This window comes from Sesamum indicum, linkage group LG11 (genome assembly GCF_026168435.1).
Source record: "Sesamum indicum cultivar Baizhima isolate 11 linkage group LG11, ASM2616843v1, whole genome shotgun sequence".
Classification (NCBI taxonomy): Eukaryota; Viridiplantae; Streptophyta; class Magnoliopsida; order Lamiales; family Pedaliaceae; genus Sesamum; species Sesamum indicum.
This window is the reverse complement of record NC_142667.1, coordinates 15,665,833-15,682,455: the sequence shown is the minus strand read 5'-3', so window position 1 is coordinate 15,682,455 and position 16,623 is coordinate 15,665,833. Positions and strand designations below refer to the sequence as shown.

General features: G+C 36.9%; 5 protein-coding genes across 7 annotated transcripts; 1 reads left to right on the top strand and 4 right to left on the bottom strand.

Annotated features, from left to right (window-relative positions):
- Positions 1 to 135: 135 nt before the first annotated feature.
- LOC105174428 (short-chain dehydrogenase TIC 32 B, chloroplastic) lies at positions 136 to 2,127 on the top strand. Of its 2 annotated transcripts, none has more exons than XM_011096534.3 (8): positions 136 to 372; positions 550 to 781; positions 884 to 963; positions 1,041 to 1,194; positions 1,308 to 1,386; positions 1,478 to 1,562; positions 1,665 to 1,711; positions 1,860 to 2,127. In XM_011096534.3, exons 1-8 carry the CDS (start codon positions 261 to 263, stop codon positions 2,031 to 2,033), a joined length of 963 nt encoding a protein of 320 aa, XP_011094836.1. In that variant the 5' UTR covers positions 136 to 260; the 3' UTR covers positions 2,034 to 2,127. The 2 variants fall into 2 exon arrangements, with proteins under 2 accessions (XP_011094836.1, XP_088731288.1); XM_088875162.1 differs by having other exon boundaries at positions 1,475 to 1,562.
- Positions 1,947 to 2,991, bottom strand: LOC105174427 (forkhead box protein G1). Its single transcript, XM_011096533.3, has 2 exons — positions 2,346 to 2,991; positions 1,947 to 2,070 (listed from the first exon to the last, which is right to left on the bottom strand). The coding sequence occupies exon 1, from the start codon at positions 2,730 to 2,732 to the stop codon at positions 2,361 to 2,363; it is 372 nt and encodes a 123-aa protein (XP_011094835.1). The 5' UTR covers positions 2,733 to 2,991; the 3' UTR covers positions 1,947 to 2,070; positions 2,346 to 2,360.
- Positions 2,992 to 3,635: 644 nt separating this feature from the next.
- LOC105174426 (Major facilitator superfamily protein) lies at positions 3,636 to 7,383 on the bottom strand. The gene is made up of 10 exons (XM_011096532.3): positions 6,843 to 7,383; positions 6,562 to 6,725; positions 5,791 to 5,854; positions 5,597 to 5,710; positions 5,446 to 5,490; positions 4,944 to 5,191; positions 4,746 to 4,836; positions 4,378 to 4,490; positions 4,141 to 4,264; positions 3,636 to 4,056 (listed from the first exon to the last, which is right to left on the bottom strand). The coding sequence occupies exons 1-10, from the start codon at positions 6,999 to 7,001 to the stop codon at positions 3,871 to 3,873; spliced, it is 1,308 nt and encodes a 435-aa protein (XP_011094834.2). The 5' UTR covers positions 7,002 to 7,383; the 3' UTR covers positions 3,636 to 3,870.
- Positions 7,384 to 7,821: 438 nt separating this feature from the next.
- On the bottom strand, positions 7,822 to 11,045 carry MEE40 (Pentatricopeptide repeat (PPR) superfamily protein). Its single transcript, XM_020697826.2, has one exon. It carries the CDS (start codon positions 10,706 to 10,708, stop codon positions 8,402 to 8,404), a length of 2,307 nt encoding a protein of 768 aa, XP_020553485.1. The 5' UTR covers positions 10,709 to 11,045; the 3' UTR covers positions 7,822 to 8,401.
- Positions 11,046 to 12,207: 1,162 nt separating this feature from the next.
- Positions 12,208 to 14,291, bottom strand: LOC105174424 (actin-depolymerizing factor 1). 2 transcript variants are annotated; one of them, XM_011096528.3, is made up of 4 exons: positions 14,132 to 14,251; positions 13,570 to 13,616; positions 12,909 to 13,174; positions 12,208 to 12,799 (listed from the first exon to the last, which is right to left on the bottom strand). In XM_011096528.3, exons 2-4 carry the CDS (start codon positions 13,603 to 13,605, stop codon positions 12,649 to 12,651), a joined length of 453 nt encoding a protein of 150 aa, XP_011094830.1. In that variant the 5' UTR covers positions 13,606 to 13,616; positions 14,132 to 14,251; the 3' UTR covers positions 12,208 to 12,648. The 2 variants fall into 2 exon arrangements, with proteins under 2 accessions (XP_011094830.1, XP_011094831.1); XM_011096529.3 differs by lacking the exon at positions 13,570 to 13,616 and having other exon boundaries at positions 14,132 to 14,291.
- Between the last annotated feature and the right edge of the window lie 2,332 nt (positions 14,292 to 16,623).

Here is a 16,623-nt window from a genome sequence, read left to right as displayed (position 1 = left end):
GAAACGGCTGTTTGCCATTCAAGATGAAAAGTGCCACCTTTTAACGCCAAATTTTTCTAGAGAAGAGAAGTGAGAAAGAAAGAGCCCCCCGCCCCCCGCCACCGTACATTTATTAATACAAGTAAATTCTACTTCCATTCCCCTTTTCTTTTCTCCATTATCATACACTATCTAAATTCTCTCTTCCATTTTCCCATTATTATATAAAGGTTTAATTTTTTCATATACATGTAAGTATTGTACTTAAATTACTCGTAAAAATGTTGAGGTTGATGACAGGAAAGGCAGGGCGTAGTGGTTTTGGATCAGCTTCAACTGCTGAACAGGTCACTCATGGGATTGATGCTACCAATCTCACCGCAATCGTTACTGGTCAGACATTTATATATGCAAGCACAAGAACATGCATCTACTGTGTGTTGTGTGTCAAAGTTAACTCTATATATATGCATGGCAATATTTGATTGAATAAATTGTGCATTTAATTTGTTCTTGAAATGTTCATATGGACAAAAACTTGAATGAAGATGGGAAATTGTTTGATTGTAGGTGGTGCGAGTGGGATCGGGATGGAGACAGCGAGAGTGTTAGCATTAAGAAATGCACACGTTGTTATTGCTGCAAGAAACATTGAGGCTGCAAATGAAGCAAAGCAGCTCATTCTTAATGACAACAAAAATGCTCGAGTCGATGTCCTTAAACTGGATCTGGCTTCGCTCAAGTCGGTCAAGGCATTTGCTGATGCGTTCATTGCTCTCAACCTTCCTCTAAATATCTTGATGTAATTCTACTGTTTACTTTCGATTGATTGAGAGTTCTTGTCGCTCTTACATTTCGATGTATCTGTCTTAATTGATGAAGATGAGTTTTAACTGATTTTCAGAAACAATGCTGGAATCATGTTCTGTCCGTATCAGCTGTCTGAAGATGGGATTGAGATTCAGTTTGCTACAAACCATCTTGGTATAAACGCAAAAGTTTGGTCAAATTCCAAACCGGTTTCTTAAACCGTGCAATTTAATGTTTGTTATGATCATCAGGTCACTTCTACTTGACCAATCTTCTCCTTGACAAGATGAAAGAGACAGCAAACTCTACTGGCATTGAGGGCCGAATCGTGAATTTATCATCAATAGCTCACATACATACTTACAAAGGAGGAATCAGATTTGCAAAAATTAATGATAAAAGCGGGTAGTTTCTTAAAAATCTTCATCTACTTTTATACTATGATAGTAAAAGCATTCATCATCACCATATTTTTCCTTTATCGACATTTAATTTTTCAATATTAATGTCGATGAAAGGTACAACAGCAAGAGGGCTTACGGGCAATCTAAATTAGCCAACATATTACATGCTAATGAGCTCTCCAGGCGCTTGAAGGTTTATATATTTACTTGTATGAACTGATCTTATGGTAGAAAATTTACTCATTAAGTACTCGAGTTCTAATCTTTGTGGGACGTCGTAGCAGGCCGAGGGAGTAAATATTACTGCAAACTCAGTTCATCCAGGGTTGATAATGACCAACCTCTTTAAGTATTCTGGCGTTTGGATGAGTAAGTAGTGTGTAATCTCACACTGGGGAAAAAAATTCTCTACATGTGCTTTTCATTTATAGCCTTTGTTTTATTGTACTCATCAAGATTTTTTTCACGCAGAAATTCTCAAGTTTTTCACTTGTATCCTATGGAAGAACGTCCCTCAGGTAACATATCTTTCAATTGATTCTTGATCCTGTCGTGGTGCTGTTTCAGTCAATATCTTTTATTGCGAAATGAAATGGAATTAAAAACGATAGGAGATCTGAAATAAGAACCATTTACGTTTTCTCAATTTCGACTTGTGATTTTCAGGGTGCAGCCACAACGTGCTATGTTGCGCTTCACCCTAGCTTGGAAGGTGCAACAGGGGAGTACTTTGTGGACTGCAATGAGTTCAAACCGAGTAGGTTTGCAAGGAACGAAGTTTTAGCCAAGAGACTCTGGGATTTCAGCAACAAGTTGGTCAATGCAGCTGAAGCCTCTTAGATTTTGCTTCTTCCGTCTCATTCTTGTCATCTCAAGCCTAAATTGGTGATGCCAAATTTGATTTGAATTAACAAATTCATTACAATAGACAGAAGGTTGTTGTACTTTGGAAAACGGTAAATTCAATGCTTAACAAAATAACTCGCATACCAATATATATATATATATATATATTGATAAATTAAAAAGAACATAAGCAATCTCTGAATAAACGACAAATGTAACTACACTCCAAGCTCAGCAAAATTAATTGATGAAAATCAGCAATGGAATTAAAGCACAAAAAGAAATATAAGGATTATCGACTATTACTCATCAACAGTTGTATCAGAAGTGCTCGTCTTCAGCCTCCCATAAGCCCATAGCTTTAACCACGCAAGCCGAACAGGCTACGATTACTGCTGCAAAAACCGGCGGCACAAGCATATCTATACTGGATCGCTTGAAAAAACGAGCCGGAAGGCAAAAATCCTCCGACGGAATATCTAGCGGCAACCTAAGGAAGCCTCCTTCACGGCACGCCTGAGATGAAGAAGAGTTGGGGCTGATGGCGGAAACAAAAGCCAACTCGGGCGAGAACGAGGCGACGGCGACGGTCACCGTTAGAATGGTGGTCCAGGCGGCGGCGTAGAATAGGAGAGGCCACCTTGGATGAGGAATGATATGAAGCAATAATGAGTTGGAGAAACTGAAACTCATAACTGGCAGCAGTATGGTTTAATTTCTTTTTTCTTTTATTGCTTAAAATGGAAAGCATATGATTTAAAGAGAAAGGATGGAACTAATCGCAACTAATGCATTTTGTATGGAAGAAAGGATGTGTATTAGTTGAGGTGGTTAGGGTGGTAAGCGATGCAAAGGGCCAACATATGTATATATATATATGTTTCTTATTTTGATTTTTGGGTAAATTATACCAAATATTATGATAGCTTGTTGTAATTTTTCCTTGATTTCTTGGTAATTGTTTTTAATTAAGAAAAAATAAAATGTATGTGCTGTGTTGGGGGGTTGGTTAGAAGGAAAGGAGGGTTTGGAGTAGAAATGAACGATTATTAAGGAGTAAGTGGGTGGGGGAGGTTTACGGGGAAAATTGAAATAATCCAACCTAGAGGTACCGAAAATGCTGCTGCTGTTAGCAACAGGACACTAGGAATGTTTGCAATTTTGAATTACAGAGAGGTCCCTAGATTTTGTTGAAATTCCTAGTTGATAAATCATGCGCCGTCTTTAACAAATTAAGTAGATTTTAAAATATATTTAGCAAGCTTTTATGGGAGTGAACTCCTTGATTTGGTGAACAACGCCACGGTACGGAAAAATTGAATTTTATTAAATTTGAATTAATTATATAATAAGTTCAATATACTTATAATATGATTGGTATATATTTTCAAAAAAATACCCACTTAAATATATAACATTTGATGATTGATTTAGGTAGATCAAATTTAATTTGAATAAAAATTTCCCAATAGCATGGAGCATTCTTTTTTCCTTGGGTCATAGCTGTACGGTGGCTTTGGTCTTCGTGTATTTGTTGGGCCCATTAGGCTTTAACGAGCCCACAATCATTTGGGCTTTTCATGGGAAGTGATTGGATAAAAGTTCAACTCCCCAATTTGCATAACACAGGCAACAAAGCCAACTTTCCCAAGAACAAAATATCAGAGAAATCACTCTGTGGGGCTTCTGGTTCATCAAGTGTTGGCAGAGTCATTATTATGTACAACAATAAACATGCAACAGACTCGGGATGCATGTTTGCATACATTTGGGTACTAAAACATACCAGAATTCCCTCAAAGTACCAAACAAAAAAAAGATTTCGTGGAGCTCAGGCAGCGCCATACGAAAATGCTTTCTCCACCTTGAGTGTGAGAAAAAGGAACCCCGCGACTGAGATGCAGAGAGCCACGAGCATGATCACGACCATTGTCTGCAGTGATATAGAAGTGCTGATGAAAAACACTACTGCAATTGACACGCTTTGCCATAGCTTAAGCTGCGCAAATGCTCCTTCCTGCAATCCCAGAAGAATGTATATGAATATAAGTGACAATTTGAGCATTAGAATGACTGTAGAGGATAGAGAGAGAGTTAGTACTAGATCATGTTTAAATAGAATGCCGAGCAGTGCACTAAGCTGCGTGTTGAGCACTCCATCACCGATGCCCCACAGAGCCCCTATGACAAGTGGAAGCAATGTAGCAAGTAGTCCACCACTCACGCTGAAAAAGAAGGCAAAAGAAGCAAGAAATATTACTTTGGAAGTCTTAAATAATACGTAGCTTTCTAAAAATTTAGGTTCCATGAGAGCACAAAAGTTGATGGGAGAGTCCACCTGTAGTTTGCCAGAAGCCAAAGCAGTACGATCAGCTGGATTAAAGCTCCGCCTGAGACTATTATTGTGATTGTCGAGAGACCCGAAGTAAGCTGACCAGCTGCTAGTGAACTCTGACAAATGTTCCAATAGCAATAAGTGACAATCAACTTCAGTTAATTCAAGTGGCACATCACCCAAGAAATAAATTTATGTTACGAGGAACTAAAGCCACTAGGACATCTATATTTTCGGGGTAGATAAAATGAATATACTGAAACGACATTCAATAATCTGTATTAACCCAACGGAGATGAGTATAAACTGAGAATGGCCTAATCTTGTTGACTCCTAAAATCAGCAGTAGTTATTTCTGATTTGCCACTTACCAAAGCATCAAAAATTCCATAAACAGCCATTGCACCACCAACACCACGTTCTCCGAGTGCAGGTTTGACAATTTCTTTAGTATACTCAGCCCTGGACAGGAAAAATTAACTTAACTGCAGAAGCAGACTATACTGTTGAGACCTAGACATATATAAAGTACAATGATTGCTTAAATAATAATTTTTCTGGTTCATTACCACACAAACGCTTGTTGTAATCCCGAGTATGCAATAAGTGGGATGACCAAGAGGATTCGTACATCAAGCAACAGAATCAAGATAGATTTTAACAATGATCCTATTGAAGATGAAGAACTGACAGGAGATTCTTGCAGCCTTTCTTCTTTGCCGTTTCTCTTACTCAAGAAGCACATAAGAATTGTACCTAAAGTCATGCTACAGAGAAAGAGAATCAAAAGTAAAGTTGTGCCACTGGTCCGTCCTCCCTGCAATTTGTATTGTCATACAGTTAATACTTACCAAGAGCATATGATAAATACAAAAAGTAGCAAACTTCAGCGAATGCTTATTTCCTTGATGACAAAATTTCCAGAAACGACAATAATTTTTATGGTGTTTATTTCAACGAGGAAGCCTCATGAAACAAAGGGCATGGAGCCAAATGCTATAGCAGACTAAGTCTGATTACCACAAAACATCAAGGGTCCAAACTTAAACTCCAATTAATGAGTCTAGATACCTTTTCATCCCTCAACACAGCAAGAGTCATAAGGTTGCCAACAAGCTGCAGAATCATAATAGAACAGGTCTCGTCAAAAGTTTGTGATATGATTATTTAGGAAGACAGACCTGACAGCTAAAGTTTTCAAAGGAAAGTTTAGATGATGTACCTGGTGACATGCAAACATCCCCCAAAACTCTCCATTGAATTTCCCAATTACTGTTCCTTCATGCAAGTTGTAATCCTCTGCATGACTATGAGCAGCAGAAGTGAGGTACGTCCCCTGACAGAAAAGGTCCGGGAAAGAGATCAGCTAGCAATAACAAACTAAATCATAGAAAGATTCTGAAGGGATTTGCTAACCTGTCCAACCCATATTATGGAAGCTGCAAATCCCATGTACAAGGATGTTGGCACCATGGTATACCTAAACAATAAAATAAAAAAATACTCCAGATAAATGGAGATGTATAGTCCACAGATCTCAGAACTCGACTTGTTTTGGCCACTATATCATCATTGGCATCATTAAGTTGAAAATCCAACATGGTGAAAAATTTGTCACAGAAATCTGAAGACACCAGATGAATTTCAAGAATCAAAATTTGCGAAGGTGTCATACCATTAAAGAAAATAAGAATCATAAAGAACTAAATTAAGGTTCGCCTACATTAGCATAATCTATCACAAAATTCACGTGACAAATTCTAGACAAAGTTTCATTTCCCCTCCCATGAATGGAACATGGAAGTAAGAGTCCTTATTCTGTTAACTTTAGATAGCACACAGAAGAATGTTTTGAATTACTCAGTGAAAAATGACAACAAATATCCCTCACCAGAAAAAAATGGAAAAAGATATCGATAAATGGAACAATGTGCAAATTCAAATTCAACTTTCCATGACAACGTCGGAACAAACCACCACTATAATTGAACTTATAAGAGTCAATTTCCATGCCGTCATCTGAAAAAACACCCGCTTAAAACAAAGCCACTTCCTTTGATCCTACACTACTACAGAAACATAAACACACAATCCGATATCACCAACAACTTCACAGGTGGAACTTAATAGGCAAAAAGTCAACCAAATCATAGTTTGAAACTAAATCAGAGACTACGTGAGATATACCATGAGGGCTTCAAATTTGCTGCTGTAAACAGCCAATATCCAGTTGTACCAAGAACCAAAGCATTCTTTGATCCCAGCTTCCTCACCACCAATGAAGCAAACACCGAAAAAAATGCAAACGACACATACAATATCCCCAGCGATATAGTACCCAAATCTCCTTCCTAAAAGCCCAAACAATAGGGAGAAAGAACAGACATTTTCATCAGAAATACACAGACCATGCTGGTTTAGTAATGGAACTCCAGGCAAAAGATCTTTAGAGAATATGAGAACTTTACAGTGTTGATTGTGCTTTCCAAATTCTGAACAGCACCATAAGCCAAGAAAATCAGGAGGAAAGCCCAGCACAAGATATGAACATCTCTTTTGTGGTTGAGTGGTTGAGATTGTGGGTGGTTTTCTTCAACAACAAGTGGCGATTCTTCGTCGGTAGCCATTGAAGAAGAAGAAGACTGATCTTCCGGTCCAATCACTCACATAACAACTAACACGTATAAATACACAAGCTTCTTCTGAATCAAGGGGTAAAAACGAGTTAGCCGGCGAGATTGAGGAGAGAAGAGGACACGAGGAAGAGTTGTTCGTGAATTTTATTGAAGATATCGAAGATTCGGAATCTGAAGAAAAGACATGTTCAGGCGGCTATATAATAATATCATAACTCGAGAGTTTGAGGAAGAGCAATAGAGAAAGACATGAGTGTTTTTTTAATTCTTGATTTTCGGCCTTCCTTTTATAAAAGAGGAGTTGTTTTTGTTGCCAAGTTTTTGTCCGCTTTGCAGCCAATTTAGATATTCTTGGAGTAAAAAGAAAAGAAAGTGTCGTTTGCGCGGTTGAGGCCTGCGCCGAAATGTCTTCTATCCCCCCCTATTTTGCAGTACAATTTAAGAAAAACGATTAATCATTTGATAATTATAATAAATGTCATCAATATTATCAATTAGTTTTGACCATCCCAGATTTGGATAAAAAAATTTCAATCAAACACCTACTCTGGTTTTCACTTCTAAGTTCAACATTCAGTCCTCCAAAATTGTTCTCTTCTATCTGCTTGTTCCTTTGTTCTTCATTCATATTCTGCTTTGTTCTCATCTGCTGAACAGTAAATCACAACTTATTTCAGATTATTACTCAGTCAAAAACGAGGGAAACCCAAATGATAATCGATTCAAGAAATGTGGTTGCTTAATGTCAACAATTCTTCATACAACTTCTCAAGCAAAGCTATGCTAACAGTTCAAATATTTTGAGCAAACATAAGCTCTGCATAAGGTAACTTCAGAAAAGTAACTTACAGAACACTCATCGTAGTGTACATGTTCACTCAGCTGCTTTTACACTTGCAATGCCTCATTAGAGTGGCGTGGAGGTCTCTTTAGGACAGGGAAGTCAAGGGAGGGAAAGGAGAGAGTAATTACTTTCACATTTTGAAGGCTGAGAGGAAGGGATGCTCATTAGCTACCTCTAAAGAAACACTACTTTGAAGTTGTCTCTCAGAGAGAAACTAATCAACTATACTCAGTTCAACAGCAATTTTCAGTTATGACAATTTGAGTAACAGTTGTTGCAAATAAATCAATTAAAAGAAATAACAGAGGATGCTAGAAGATTCCCCAGCATTGTGCAAGCATCGATCGTAATTCCTGGACCAAAAGAAAATCGGATGCCATCTACATCTCTTAACCCCAAGAAAAGATAAGGCGTCTTCTTTCATATTATAGAGTCAGCATTCCCTTCTATTTCTTCCCCCAGGCTTAAGATTCTTTCTCTTGCATCAAGAAACTGCCAAGGAAGTGTGGAGAAACTACTGGTTGCATAATGTTACCAATTTTTCTGTTCACCAGTAACCTTTTCTGGGTTTTCGGCTATTCAAAACACGGCCAAAAACAGCCAATGCATCTGAAAATTTACGGATTTTGAGGAATCCCATTATCATGGCTACCTCACTCTCCGAAAATTTTGCTTTCATCATTACCTTGTCAATGAGTTTCACTAAAGTTTCCTCCATGTTTAAAGCACAAAGCCCTTCAGCAAGCATATAGAATGAAGAAAATTCTGGGAGATATCCTTTCTCGGCCATTTCAAGGGCAAAATCAACAGCTTCTCCAATTGGACCACCACCAGAACAAAGTCCTCGGAAAACAATTTTATATGAAATAGCATCAGGAGGATCACTCTTCTCCTCCATTTCCCTAAAGAGTCGCATGGCTTCTTTAATTCTTTTCCTTTTGAAAAGTGCCTGGAGTATAGGATTATAAGCATGGGGAGTCAAAATCAGTCCTTTCATCTGGATACTTCTGAGAAGCCGTGTTGCAACCTCAGCCCTACCAGCTTTACACAGTCCCTGAATCAGGGTCCCATAGGTCACAACATCTGGCTCACACCCATTTGAGGTCATTGTTTGAACGATATCTGCTGCTTTCTTTATATCTCCTGCTCTGCAAAAGTAAGAAAGGAGGGAATTATAGGTGAATTTATCAGGTTTCAATCCTTCCATTATCATCTGGTCCATAAGCTGAGCAGCCTCTTCCACCCTCTTGCACTTGCATAGACCATCAATAAGGGTGTTATATGTCACTACATTTCGCGAGACCCCTTGCAGTTCCATCTGATCAAATATCTCCTCTGCCTCTTCAATTTTATTACTTTTGCAGAACCCATCAATCAGTGTGTTATAAGTTACTACATTTCTTGCGCAGCCACTTGATTCCATGTCTTTAAGGAGTCTCAGGGCTTCATCAAGCTTGCCTTTGGTGCAAAGGCAGTCAATCAATATGTTGTAAGTAAACTCATCTGGTTGGCATCCTTTTGCCTTCATGTCCAAGAATACTTCCATTGCCATGGTAAAGTTGCTAGCTAAGCACAGCCCTTGTATAAGAGAATTAAATGTAGACACATCAGGCATAACACCCTTGCTTGTTAGAACACGTGCAAGCTCAGTAGCTTCTTGCACTTGGTTCTCTTTACACAAGGTGCTAATAATGGTATTATATGTGACTGCATTTGGAGAACAATCTCTTGAAAGCATCTGTTTGAGAACTTCCATTGCCTCTTCAACTTCACCCATTTTACAAAGTCCAGATATCACAGTGTTATACGTGAACACATCAGGATCAAAGCCTTCTTGGAGCATCAAATCTAATATCTCCAGAGCATGATTCACATGTCCCACTTTGCACAAACCACTTATCAAAGTATTGAATGTAAAGTGATCTGGACAAAACCCTTCGTTAACCATCTCTTGCACAAATACCAAAGCTTCCTCAATCCTGCCCTCTTTGCAAAACCCATTTATCAGGACATTTATCGTCACATTGGTCCACGCACATTGAGCTGCCACCATTTGTTCTCTAACCCTTAAAGCTCCACTAAGGTTGCCTTCCTCAATATAACCCTGCATTATCGTCGTGAAAGTTTTCTCATCTGGCTCTAAACCATAGTTGGGCATCTCCTCCATCATCAAAATTGCAGGCCTTATTTGATGTGCTTTACATAGGGCCTTTATCAATATATTAAACGTCGAAACATCAGGCTTCACACCATCATTCAGCATCTTAGAATGCACGCTTTCTACAAGTATCAACTTATTTCCATCAACAAGAACATTCAGCAAGAAGTTATAGGTATGAGTTCCTGGCTCCACTCCAAACTCTTTCTCCATCAACTCAAGAACTCCAACTGCTTCATCATATAACTCAAATTTCGCATAACTATCAATTAAAATAAAGAAAATACCTTCAATAACCTCAAATTTTGAATGCTTCATATCATCCAAGACCTCCCTCACCGAATCAAAAGACCCCACATTCCCAAGCTTTCGAAGGATTTCCTCATATACAGGCAAAGTGGGTACAAAATTTGGTTGCTTGGACGCCCATTGAAAAATCCGGAGAGCCGACGTTTCATTCTCTTCGCAACGAAGAGTGTCCAAAAGTTGCTTTGGGCTAAAGTCTGGAGAAAGTGAAATGCTTGAAAGACCCGACGAAACGGCACATGAGAGTCCCGAAGGCTGCCTTACATTAATTCGTGGAAACGGGAGTGAAGTTACTTTTGCGGGTTCTGAATTCTGATGAAAAAGAAAGGGGAGGTTCGGATTGTGAGAAGGAGCCCACGGGTGGCACTTCAGGCAAGATGAGAAAGCCATTCCAGCGATCAAACAAACATCTGGTGTGCAAGAAAAAGCACCTAGAGACCTCTAAACGCAACCTAGAAGTAGACTGAGACTGAGCTAGGAGGAAAAAGGGAACAAGAGTATTACTTCAGGACCAGATGGGAAGCACGAAAAACCTCAACTGGATAAAATTTCTTGGATGCAGGAGCCGGAAGGGGCAGGGGTAGCAGAGGGGAAGAACTCCGTTGATCCCAAGCTTACCACTGTAACCACCAGGATAACATTCCCACTTGTTAAATCTCAGTGGAAAACGAAAAAAATCTTCGGTATTTTTTAATAGGGTTAAGACCAAGAAACCCCAAGGTCGTTTTGCACTTTGTACTGTAACCATTTTTTTTTTTTTTAAGGGATGTGACCCGTACAAACAAAATGGTTAGAAGCAAATTGCATCCAAATATTGGAGGTGTCTACTTTTAATCCTTTTAATATTTTTATCGATATATTTACATGTGAATAATTATCATATGAAGTTGTTTTTTAAATAACGATCCATAAATTTCAATAAGTTATTTTCATTCATCGAGCAATAACTCAATTCACTAATTTATTAATATAACTAGCAATAATAAATAAATCATAATAATTTATATAAAATAGGACAAATAATCTCATGTCCAATAAAATTGGAAACTTGTTAATCAAACCTCAAACTTAAAGCATGCAAAGCTGTTAGGGACCATGAGAAGATAGAAGATATTTGCATAGACCTTTCTTGGAGTTCTAAGATAAAGTTTAATCACTATTTTAAAGCACCAAAATATTTTTTACTATATTTCAGTCTCTTAATTTTTTCAACTTACTATTAAATTTCAGTAACATAAATTCGTAACATTTCGACATAGACTCCTAAACATATCATCAAAGCCAGACAGACAAACAAGTTCGCAGGGAATTAGGAAGTGGTGGATCTCGGCAAGCACAAGAGATGTCAAAGTTTATTTTGACACAATACCACAGTTAGTTCCATGATTCTGACAAACCACACCTCTAATATCATTGTCACATCCTGAGTGGAAATTTTGCCTGGAACCCAACAAAAGATGCTAAAATTGGGGTAGCCCAACTGTCTAGATCGTACACTGTTAGTCCTCGCGAATCCCTTGGGCAGCCACTAATGTATAAATAGCCATACTTTTTGTCTCCCACCCAGCGTTGGGGCAAAGTTGGATTTCCCATTGTTAATACAGCTGAAATTCGGAAATCATATATATAGCCACTAGTATCAAATAGTCGATATTAAGACAAGCAAACCATCGCCACCCAGCAAACGGTCAACGCTGATACAAACTAAGTCGTTCTAAACAGTCAAATAATGCATCAGCAGAACTTTCCCCATCCAGCAAATGCATCAGATTTGGAAAAGAGGAATCCCGCAAAAATATATCTCAAGTAATGGTTAAAAATCTTAATTTATCAACAGTAAAAATTGCAGATTCATCCATATATAATCAAACCACCAGCAGAGTAGAATATTCTTGAGCTAACAATACTTTAGCTGGTTGAATATATGAACAAGTACAAATTCTATAACATTTGTTCCCTTATATGAATTGCTCAGATGCAGACTAGATGAGATAAGTAACATGCTACCTCGCACTCCAAAACAAAAAACCAAGGGTCAAATGCATCCTTTTGAGTATCCACACAGGGAAGAGCATCAACCCCTCTTAGATTCTTACATACTTGAAGATATCAAACTACAATTGAAACTCCCAAATGAATCCTACCTAAGTTGGCAAAATAACATCTTATATCAGACACACATAAATTCCACTTAAAATAAAGAACCGTATAGAAAGTACTTGGTGACTATAGTCATCACTACCCACATGTACCAGCCCACAAACTATAGACATTCTTTTCAAGTAAAGGTGACAGCAAAGAGGTCTCTGCTGCAGAGGGCCTAAAGAGACTTAGTTGGCACGGCTCTTAATAACATCAAGCCCCATTTCAGTTGGATCAGTTGCTTGCAGTTCCACTTGAATTCCATCCAGCTCCCTCTTAAATCTGTCCTTTGAGCTAGCATAAATCATCTTGCTTCTGACTCGAGATGTGTCAGGAGACCTTACATGGAAAATTCAGTTTAGCAAATGTAGCAATGCATTTATGTCAAAATGGAAGTGCAACATAATATAGTTGAAGAAGCCAAAGGTACACAAACTGTTAAACATACCAAGCAATGAAGAAAATCCTACTTTTCTGGCAATTCTCCGCAGTCACAAAGTCAAAATCGTAGACTGCATAGCGACATTCATCCACAGGAAGACTAGCGGTGAAGTCGTCATAGTTTTGAGTTGGCTCACCAACTTTTTCAACAACAACCTGCTTCTGCTTTTCCTCAATCTTAAAGACAATGAAGCGGTGGGTTCTTTTCGCCTTCAGTTCTAAGAACCTGAGCTTGCAATCATCATGCACAGCCATCCCAGATGCCGCATTCGCCTATTAATAGCATCATAAAACTAACATTCAACTAAAGTGCAATTGAAATTTTCAATCATGTTACCGCTAGATGGTAACCTGAAAAGCAAAGAACTAGCCATGTAGACAGATGGCAGAAAAACAAGAGTCAGGAATCATCAACAGAGAGCAAAAGAAAATCAAGAAAAATCAGAGAATCGAGTAAATCTAACCCCACCTCAACTGTCCCTTACATGCCACTAGATGCACAAGAGAGAGAGAGAGAGAGGGGCCATTTAATTTCAGATATCATGCTGAAAAAGCAGAGATTAGCAACCATATATTTCCAACTAAAGTTTCAAAAGTCTTTTTCCCAAATATATTTCAAACGCAACCAACCTTCACTAGTAAAAGAAGGGTGATCGAGAGGATGTTACCTTCCAGTTACATGTGCCCTCACGTGCTTGCAGCATTCATTCAGAAACTAAATGAATCAGAAGCAGCGAAATCAAGCAATCATCCCGACACAAATAAACAGGTGAAAGCTACATTTGTGGTTGGGTACATGAATCAACGATATTCATAATTATCTCTTGTGAATGATAATTTCAGAAAATGAAAGTATAATCTCGTTATCAGTGAAATGATTAATAAACAACAAGAATTCTCAGATCAGTTACACTTTATCAACTCTATGCAATGGCTAATCTATTTTTCAGGCAATCTTAACTCAATTGCAGAAAGGTTTCCGGATAAGAATTCTAAAACATGTAATCAACAGAGAGATCAACTCCACAAACTACAGCACTCTACAGATCAAGTCACCAGAGTCAAATAAACTGCCGATCAAACATAGTCCTCATAAAATCACTTCAAAATTGAACAGAAATAAAATCATAGAGATCAGATCAAGCATAGATGAAGTACTCATCGAAACCAAATTCAACAGTAACATCAAAAGCAATGGTAGGTGACAAAAATAAGAAGACGAGGGCTCACCATTGTTGGGCGTTTCCTTAATTTTGAGCAGAGAAGGCGACGACTTAGAAAGATTTCGAAAGAGAAAATAAGAGAGAGAAAAAATGAGACCCGCCGATAATGCGTGAGGCGCGGTGGTAATACGATTTTTAGCTCTCTTTTATCGAGTGGATTCGGTGAGGGTTTTATCTTCTGCGAGACAGGTGTACTGTTGTAGGGTATGAGTATGGTTAAAACAACTGCGAGACGCCGCGTAAGCTTAATTTATTTGAGAGCATTTAGAAAGTGCTCCGCTGGCGGCTAGGTTAATGCCGAGCCGCCGACTCTGGAAATTGAGTTCTTATGCGTATGCTGTGTGTGGCAAGGCAAAATTTAGATTCAGCCCACGCTCAATAAAGTTGCTCCTAAATAAAATGGCTTTGTTTGGTTTTATGTTTTTGCTTTTTTCGAAATAAGATAAAACACACTCAATATTTATTTTTATATTTTTATACTTTATTTGTGTGTTTTTTTTATTTTTCAACTTTCTATATATACTTATATATATAATATAAACGAGATATGATTCGATAATAAACAGTGATTTTGTCTTCAAAATACAATATTTATATATAAAAGATATAATTTGATAATGAACTGTGATTTTTGTCTCCCAAATCCGAACATCAAACCTACACCACTTATTTTAAAATATTTTAAATTACTTGAAAATACAAATCCAAATATATCATCTATTTTCAATACACACTTATTTATCTCTATTTTTCTCTCTCTATCTCCAAAATACAAAACAAAACACTTAAACTACAAATCCAAACACTATGAATATTTTTTACAACTAGCCGTTGTGCCATGTATTTTTTATGTATTTATAATAAATAATATTTTATATTTTAAAATATATCATTAATAAAAATATAGAAAGAAATACACTACATTAAACCAAATTGACCAACCCTTACAGAATGCAATCCTCTTTCTAAATGATTGGATACAATTACTTATTGTGGTGAGTTATACTTAAATTTTATATATATATTTATGGCAAAATCAATAGATTTATATGAATATGTTGGTTTTCCATACCGATGACGTAACATTTTAAATTAAAAATATAGTCAGATGTTAGCTGTTTATCAAATAGTTAAGAAAAATGGTTACTTGGGAATGAGATTTTCAAAGGTAAGGTTTGGGTGATCTGAGTGAGCCGAGCCGAGTATGCGGACTCTAATAATGAATAAAAACAATTAAGAGATGGGAAGGGAATATTGTGGAAGCAATAACGGGGTCCACCGTGCACACTCATTCTCTCTCTAACTTCCTACTCCTGCGTCAATACCACGCTACATGACACTTTTTTAAATTTGTTAGTTGGCAAACACTCCCCACCACTATTATCATTATTATTCAAATCTGAAGGTGGGATCCAATTCAAAGTTGTTTGAATCACGACATATAGGATATGCGTACCTTTGAGAAATGCGTTTTTACGCCTCAATTCTTATTGACGTAGCAAAAAAAATTCCCTCGGACTGCAAAAACTAACCCCGTCTCAACCAACAAATCATATTTTTTGTATAACTGGATATTGACAGAATAATTAAATCAATTGCAGAATTAGACAATGTTATTAATTATCATAATTAATTTTTTGTAACAATTATTTTTTTATTAGTTTCTTTTATATATATTCTTTAACTTAAAATTATTAATATAATAAAAAACATACTTTAATAAAATGATATGATGAATCTTATTTATCTATTAAAAAAATAAGAATGTTATGTCGTATGTAGTTCGAAAAAGTAGAGAACATGGGGTCTAATCAAATCAGAGAGTGTTTATGTTGCAGTTTCGGCATGAAATATGAAGTGTGATGTGTTTGGCCTTAGGACATGTTTGGGTGGAGGTAACATGGACGAAATTGGTGCTCTTGGATTCAATGATTACAAGCTGCACCTCTAATTTCAATCTTATCCCTACATCAATACTTGCAAATTTTATCACACACCACACACTACTTACTTAAATTTAGTATCTTAGAGATAAAATCTTAGGAATACAATGAATTTCGTATATTGAGATTTAATTGCTTGATTTTCAAATCTTTTTAGCATGGGTGGGTGAGATTGTTGGAGATGAGATTTTAGAGGGTTTTTGACTAAATTTATTTAAAGAGTCTTATATGCTTGTGTATATTATAAGATTTTTTTTAGAGTATATAAAATGCTGGATCTTTTTTTTTTTTTTTCAAAAAATAAGTTTTGAAGTGTTTGGATAAAATAAAATTATAAAATCTACAAAATGTTAGTAATAATAAATTTATAATTAATTTGGAGAAATTTATTAAGATATTTAAAATAAGTTAGCAATTCCTTATTTATTTATTTCAGAGAATTTTTAATCTTATTTTCTGAAAAGTTATCAAATATTTTATGTTATTTTAAATTTTCAGACATCTCATGAGATGTTATAAGTAGCGTGTAAGTTCACCCAAACATCCTATTAAATTG